This window comes from Rhinoderma darwinii, chromosome 8 (genome assembly GCF_050947455.1).
Source record: "Rhinoderma darwinii isolate aRhiDar2 chromosome 8, aRhiDar2.hap1, whole genome shotgun sequence".
NCBI classification, from domain to species: Eukaryota; Metazoa; Chordata; class Amphibia; order Anura; family Rhinodermatidae; genus Rhinoderma; species Rhinoderma darwinii.
Genome location: NC_134694.1, coordinates 4,448,893 through 4,457,147, shown reverse-complemented (window position 1 = coordinate 4,457,147; position 8,255 = coordinate 4,448,893). Strand labels below are relative to the sequence as shown.

General features: G+C 35.3%; 2 protein-coding genes across 3 annotated transcripts in view; one reads left to right on the top strand and one right to left on the bottom strand.

Moving 5' to 3' along the window:
• CFAP77 (cilia and flagella associated protein 77) overlaps positions 1-6,840 on the bottom strand; it is a 96,131-nt gene extending 89,291 nt beyond the window's left edge. The window contains exon 1 of one of the 2 annotated variants that reach the window (XM_075834117.1): positions 6,691-6,840. In XM_075834117.1, coding sequence (XP_075690232.1) covers positions 6,691-6,756 — 66 coding nt within the window. In that variant the 5' untranslated portion in view covers positions 6,757-6,840. The remainder of the gene's footprint in view (positions 1-6,690) is intronic. The other variant, XM_075834116.1, reaches the window with a different exon arrangement.
• A 776-nt stretch (positions 6,841-7,616) lies between these two features.
• Positions 7,617-8,255, top strand: part of TTF1 (transcription termination factor 1) — a 32,491-nt gene continuing 31,852 nt past the window's right edge. Inside the window, exon 1 of the mRNA XM_075834543.1 lies at positions 7,617-8,103. The gene's annotated coding sequence lies outside the window, so the exon portion shown is untranslated. The remainder of the gene's footprint in view (positions 8,104-8,255) is intronic.

Here is an 8,255-nt window from a genome sequence, read left to right as displayed (position 1 = left end):
TCACCTCCTCTTATAATGTAATGTCACCTCCTCTATAATGTAATATCACCCCCTCTATAATGTAATATCACCTCCTCTATAATGTAATATCATCCCCTCTATAATGTAACATCACCTCCTCTATAATGTAACATCACCTCCTCTATAATGTAATATCACCTCCTCTATAATGTAATATCACCCCCTTCTATAATGTAATATCATCCCCTCTATAATGTAATATCACCTCCTCTATAATGTAATATCACCTCCTCTATAATGTAATATCACCTCCTCTATAATGTAATATCACCTCCTCTATAATGTAATATCACCTCCTCTATAATGTAATATCACCCCTCTATAATGTAATATCACCTCCTCTATAATGTAATATCACCTCCTCTATAATGTAATATCACCTCCTCTATAATGTAATATCACCTCCTCTATAATGTAATATCACCTCCTCTATAATGTAATATCACCTCCTCTATAATGTAATATCACCTCCTCTATAATGTATATATCCTCTATATTATATCACCTCTCTATAATGTAATATCACCTCCTCTATAATGTAATATCACCCCCTCTATAATGTAATATCACCTCCTCTATAATGTAATATCACCCCCTCTATAATGTAATATCACCTCCTCTATAATGTTAATATCACCCCTCTATAATGTAACATCACCCCTCTATAATGTAACATCACCTCCTCTATAATGTAACACACCTCCTGTATAATGTAATATCACCTCCTCTATAATGTAATATCACCTCCTCTATAATGTAATATCACCTCCTCTATAATGTAATATCACCCCCTCTATAATGTAATATCACCTCCTCTATAATGTAATATCACCCCCTCTATAATGTAATATCACCCCCTCTATAATGTAATATCACCCCCTCTATAATGTAATATCACCTCCTCTATAATGTAATATCACCTCCCTATAATGTAATATCACCTCCTCTATAATGTAATATCACCTCCTCTATAATGTAACATCACCCCCTCTATAATGTAATATCACCTCCTCTATAATGTAATATCACCTCCTCTATAATGTAATATCACCTCCTCTATAATGTAATATCACCTCCTCTATAATGTAATATCACCTCCTCTATAATGTAATATCACCCCCTCTATAATGTAATATCAGCTCCTCATATATGTAACATCACCTCCTCTTAATGTAACATCACCTCCTCTATAATGTAACATCACCTCCTCTATAATGTAATATCACCTCCTCTATAATGTAATATCACTTCCTTATAATGTAATATCACCTCCTCTATAATGTAATATCACCTCCTCTATAATGTAATATCACCTCCTCTATAATGTAATATCACCTCCTCTATAATGTAATATCACCTCCTCTATAATGTAATATCACCTCCTCTATAATGTAATATCACCTCCTCTATAATGTAATATCATCCCCTCTATAATGTAATATCACCTCCTCTATAATATAATCTCCTCTATAATGTAATGTCACCTCCTCTATAATGTAATATCACCCCCTCTATAATGTAATATCAGCTCCTCTATAATGTAATATCACCTCCTCTATAATGTAATGTCACCTCTATAATGTAATATCACCTCCTCTATAATGTAATATCCCTCCTCTATAATGTAATATCACCTCCTCTATAATGTAATATCACCTCCTCTATAATGTAATATCACCTCCTCTATAATGTAATATCACCTCCTCTATAATGTAATATCACCTCCTCTATAATGTAATATCACCTCCTCTATAATGTAATATCACCTCCTCTATAATGTAATATCACCTCCTCTATAATGTAATATCACCTCCTCTATAATGTAATATCACCTCCTCTATAATGTAATATCCCCTCCTCTATAATGTAATATCACCTCCTCTATAATGTAACATCACCCCCTCTATAATGTAATATCACCTCCTCTATAATGTAATATCAGCTCCTCTATAATGTAATATCACCTCCTCTATAATGTAACATCACCTCCTCTATAATGTAATATCAGCTCCTCTATAATGTAATATCACCTCCTCTATAATGTAATATCACCTCCTCTATAATGTAATATCACCTCCTCTATAATATCACCTCCTCTATAATGTAATATCACCCCCTCTATAATGTAATATCACCTCCTCTATAATGTAATATCACCTCCTCTATAATGTAATATCACCTCCTCTATAATGTAATATCACCTCCTCTATAATGTAATATCACCTCCTCTATAATGTAATATCACCTCCTCTATAATGTAATATCACCCCCTCTATAATGTAATATCAGCTCCCTATAATGTAATATCACCTCCTCTATAATGTAACATCACCTCCTCTATAATGTAATATCAGCTCCTCTATAATGTAATATCACCTCCTCTATAATGTAATATCACCTCCTCTATAATGTAATATCACCTCCTCTATAATGTAATATCACCTCCTCTATAATATCACCTCCTCTATATTGTAATATCACCCCCTCTATAATGTAATATCACCTCCTCTATAATGTAACATCACCTCCTCTATAATGTAATATCACCTCCTCTATAATGTAATATCCCCTCCTCTATAATGTAATATCACCCCCCTCTATAATTGTAATATCACCTCCTCTATAATGTAATATCACCTCCTCTATAATGTAATATCACCTCCTCTATAATGTAATATCACCTCCTCTATAATGTAATATCACCTCCTCTATAATGTAATATCCCCTCCTCTATAATGTAATATCACCTCCTCTATAATGTAATATCACCTCCTCTATAATGTAATATCACCTCCTCTATAATGTAATATCACCTCCTCTATAATGTAATATCTCCTCCTCTATAATGTTAATATCACCCCCTCTATAATGTAATATCACCTCCTCTATAATGTAATATCACCCCCTCTATAATGTAATATCACCTCCTCTATAATGTAATATCACCTCCTCTATAATGTAATATCACCTCCTCTATAATGTAATATCCCCTCCTCTATAATGTATATCACCTCCTCTATATGTAATATCACCTCCTCTATAATGTAATATCCCCTCCTCTATAATGTAATATCACCTCCTCTATAATGTAATATCACCTCCTCTATAATGTAATATCACCCCCTCTATAATGTAACATCACCTCCTCTATAATGTAACATCACCTCCTCTATAATGTAACATCACCTCCTCTATAATGTAATATCACCTCCTCTATAATGTAATATCACCTCCTCTATAATGTAATATCACCTCCTCTATAATGTAATATCACCCCCTCTATAATGTAATATCACCTCCTCTATAATGTAATATCTCCTCCTCTATAATGTAATATCTCCTCTCTATAATGTAATATCACCCCCTCTATAATGTAATATCACCTCCTCTATAATGTAATATCACCTCCTCTATAATGTAATATCTCCTCCTCTATAATGTAATATCACCCCCTCTATAATGTAATGTCACCTCCTCTATAATGTAATATCACCCCCTCTATAATGTAATATCACCTCCTCTATAATGTAATATCACCTCCTCTATAATGTAATATCACCTCCTCTATAATGTATATCACCCCCTCTATAATGTAATATCACCTCCTCTATAATGTAATATCACCTCCTCTATAATGTAATATCGCCTCCTCTATAATGTAATATCACCTCCTCTATAATGTAATATCACCTCCTCTATAATGTAATATCACCTCCTCTATAATGTAATATCACCTCCTCTATAATGTAATATCACCCCTCTATAATGTAATATCACCTCCCTCTATAATGTAATATCACCCCCTCTATAATGTATATCACCTCCTCTATAATGTAATATCACCCCCTCTATAATGTAATATCACCCCCTCTATAATGTAATATCACCTCCTCTATAATGTAACATCACCTCCTGTATAATGTAATATCACCTCCTCTATAATGTAATATCACCTCCTCTATAATGTAATATCACCTCCTCTATAATGTAATATCACCTCCTCTATAATGTAATATCCCCTCCTCTATAATGTAATATCACCTCCTCTATAATGTAATATCACCTCCTCTATAATGTAATATCACCTCCTCTATAATATCACCTCCTCTATAATGTAATATCACCTCCTCTATAATGTAATATCACCTCCTCTATAATGTAATATCACCTCCTCTATAATGTAATATCACCCCCTCTATAATGTAATATCACCTCCTCTATAATGTAACATCACCTCCTGTATAATGTAATATCACCTCCTCTATAATGTAATATCACCCCCTCTATAATGTAATATCACCTCCTCTATAATGTAACATCACCTCCTCTATAATGTAATATCACCTCCTCTATAATGTAATATCACCTCCTCTATAATGTAATATCACCTCCTCTATAATGTAATATCACCTCCTCTATAATGTAATATCACCTCCTCTATAATGTAATATCACCTCCTCTATAATGTAATATCACCTCCTCTATAATGTAATATCACCTCCTCTATAATGTAATATCACCCCCTCTATAATGTAATATCACCCCTCTATAATGTATATCACCTCCTCTATAATGTAATATCACCTCCTCTATAATGTAATATCACCTCCTCTATAATGTAATATCACCTCCTCTATAATGTAATATCACCTCCTCTATAATGTAACATCACCTCCTCTATAATGTAAATATCACCCCCTCTATAATGTAATATCACCCCCTCTATAATGTAATATCACCCCCTCTATAATGTAATATCACCTCCTCTATAATGTAATATCACCCCCTCTATAATGTAATATCACCTCCTCTATAATGTAATATCACCTCCTCTATAATGTAATATCACCTCCTCTATAATGTAATATCACCTCCTCTATAATGTAATATCACACCCTCTATAATGTAATATCACCCCCTCTATAATGTAATTCACCTCCTCTATAATGTAATATCACCTCCTCTATAATGTAATATCACCCCCTCTATAATGTAATATCACCTCCTCTATAATGTAATATCACCCCCTCTATAATGTAATATCACCTCCTCTATAATGTAATATCACCTCCTCTATAATGTAATATCACCTCCTCTATAATGTAATATCACCTCCTCTATAATGTAATATCACCCCCTCTATAATGTAATATCACCCCCTCTATAATGTAATATCACCTCCTCTATAATGTAATATCACCCCCTCTATAATGTAATATCACCTCCTCTATAATGTAATATCACCCCCTCTATAATGTAATATCACCCCCTCTATAATGTAATATCACCTCCTCTATAATGTAATATCACCTCCTCTATAATGTAATATCACCTCCTCTATAATGTAATATCACCTCCTCTATAATGTAATATCTCCTCCTCTATAATGTAACATCACCTCCTCTATAATGTAACATCACCTCCTCTATAATGTAATATCACCCCCTCTATAATGTAATATCACCTCCTCTATAATGTAATATCACCTCCTCTATAATGTAATATCACCTCCTCTATAATGTAATATCACCTCCTCTATAATGTAATATCACCTCCTCTATAATGTAACATCACCTCCTCTATAATGTAATATCACCTCCTCTATAATGTAATATCACCTCCTCTATAATGTAATATCACCCCCTCTATAATGTAATATCACCTCCTCTATAATGTAATATCACCTCCTCTATAATGTAATATCACCTCCTCTATAATGTAATATCACCTCCTCTATAATGTAATATCACCTCCTCTATAATGTAACATCACCTCCTCTATAATGTAATATCACCTCCTCTATAATGTAATATCACCTCCTCTATAATGTAATATCACCCCCTCTATAATGTAATATCACCTCCTCTATAATGTAATATCACCTCCTCTATAATGTAATTATCACCTCCTCTATAATGTAATATCACCTCCTCTATAATGTAACATCACCTCCTCTATAATGTATATCACCTCCTCTATAATGTAATATCACCTCCTCTATAATGTAATATCACCTCCTCTATAATGTAATATCTCCTCCTCTATAATGTAATATCACCTCCTCTATAATATCACCTCCTCTATAATGTAATATCACCTCCTCTATAATGTAATATCACCCCCTCTATAATGTAATATCACCTCCTCTATAATGTAATATCGCCTCCTCTATAATGTAATATCACCTCCTCTATAATGTAATATCACCCCCTCTATAATGTAATATCACCTCCTCTATAATGTAATATCACCCCCTCTATAATGTAATATCACCTCCTCTATAATGTAATATCACCTCCTCTATAATGTAATATCACCTCCTCTATAATGTAATATCACCTCCTCTATAATGTAATATCACCTCCTCTATAATGTAATATCACCTCCTCTATAATGTAATATCACCTCCTCTATAATGTAATATCACCTCCTCTATAATGTAATATCACCTCCTCTATAATGTAATATCACCTCCTCTATAATGTAATATCACCTCCTCTATAATGTAATATCACCTCCTCTATAATGTAATATCACCTCCTCTATAATGTAATATCACCTATGACGTCACACTTGTAATGAAGCATTATATGGATATAATAGACACGTCTGACGTCACACATGTAATTAGGCATTATATTATTATAATAACAGACATGTTTCCTTCACCTTCTGCAGCAGTTGGTTGCTGGTCATGGAGTCTCTCACCGTCCCGAACTTCTCATTCTCCATCATCCTCCTGCCGCCGCCGCCGCTGTCCGTGTGTTACCCCCGCGCCTCACACCGGCACCTTGGACCAGACCATTACAGCGTGCCGGGGGGACACTCATACAAAACACATCTATGGCCTCACAGTCACTTCATTCTTGTGTCAGCATTAAGGTTAAACGTATGACCTAAAATCAGTTATACATTTTACGATGATTTTAGTCTCTAATGAAAGGGAAATAAAACAATCCTCCCCCGTTTTAGAGAATGGTTTGTTCCATTGTCATGGCGACAAGACGCTAACAAGAAGCGCCTGAAAATGGGCACAGCTGTACATTATTTACATTCATTAAAGCGGCCAAATCACCTCAGATCCCGCGTCTATGTCGCTGCGGGACGGATGTAGCAGAGACAAGCGACACTCGCCTGAATATATCGCAGCTCAAAGCCAAAACGCAGTGTGAATAAACCCTGGCTGCAAAATAATTCTTAAAAGCGACCACAAATCCGAGAAAGCAAGCAGATATCATTTCTGAACGTCCATAATGTTTAGCAGGCTTATACTTCATGTAATACAAACCATTGCATCCCATCACTAATTCCTTTCATATGGATTATTGCACTCGGACATTGGTGATATTTGATCAACTTTATTTAGTCTGTATTAATAGCAAAATATAAAAAATTAAAGAGATTACAGCAGGGTTGTTTGCATATGTGTTGTCAATAAAGTTTATTGAAAAAAAAACATCAACGTATGCTCGTTGTCAGGGTGACGGTGTCTGAACTTTAACCTGGTCAAAGTCACTTCCGCCTGCGAGTCAACACGTGTTTCCGGGTAGTGTGGAAGGATCTGGTAGGTGGCTGTGTCTTGGAGTCAGGGCGGGAGATGAGGTTTAAATGAATTTGCTGGCGGTGATGCGGGGTCAGACGGGTTATAATCTGCCAGCGACTGGTTATGTCTGAGGAGGTGGGGGACCCGCATGTGCCCCCAAGTTCTTGTTTGGTCTCCGCAGTTTTACTCCCCCCCCCCCCCAGTCCTATATAAATAAAGCTGAATATAAACTTCTGCCGCTTTCTAATATCCTTTGAGTTTCACTTCTCTGACCTTTTTAATATCTCTGCTTGCTGTCAGTGAATGGTAACTTGATTATTTGCACTCCGAGTCTGAAAAGTTGCACATACCTAATCCTGCTGACAGCTGGGGGTTTGTTACAATTGTATCTAGTCAATCAGTATTTAATAAAATATGTGATATGTGTCTTATAAATGGCTGATGAGGAAGGAGGAGGTTGTGTTGTTTTTTTGCAGACAGTGCTGTATATGTGCTGCGATACTCCTGTATGTATCTAACCTTCAGAGAAGCTGCGCTAGGTAAGGCTTCGTGCACACCTTGCGTAATTTGAGGCAGGATATCTACATCAAAACCGCAGGGAAAATGCGCACGTGATATTGCGTCGTCCGGTGCATATTTTTCGTTTTGATGCAGAGCCGTTTTTGCAGCGCGTAGAAGAGATTACTAGAGA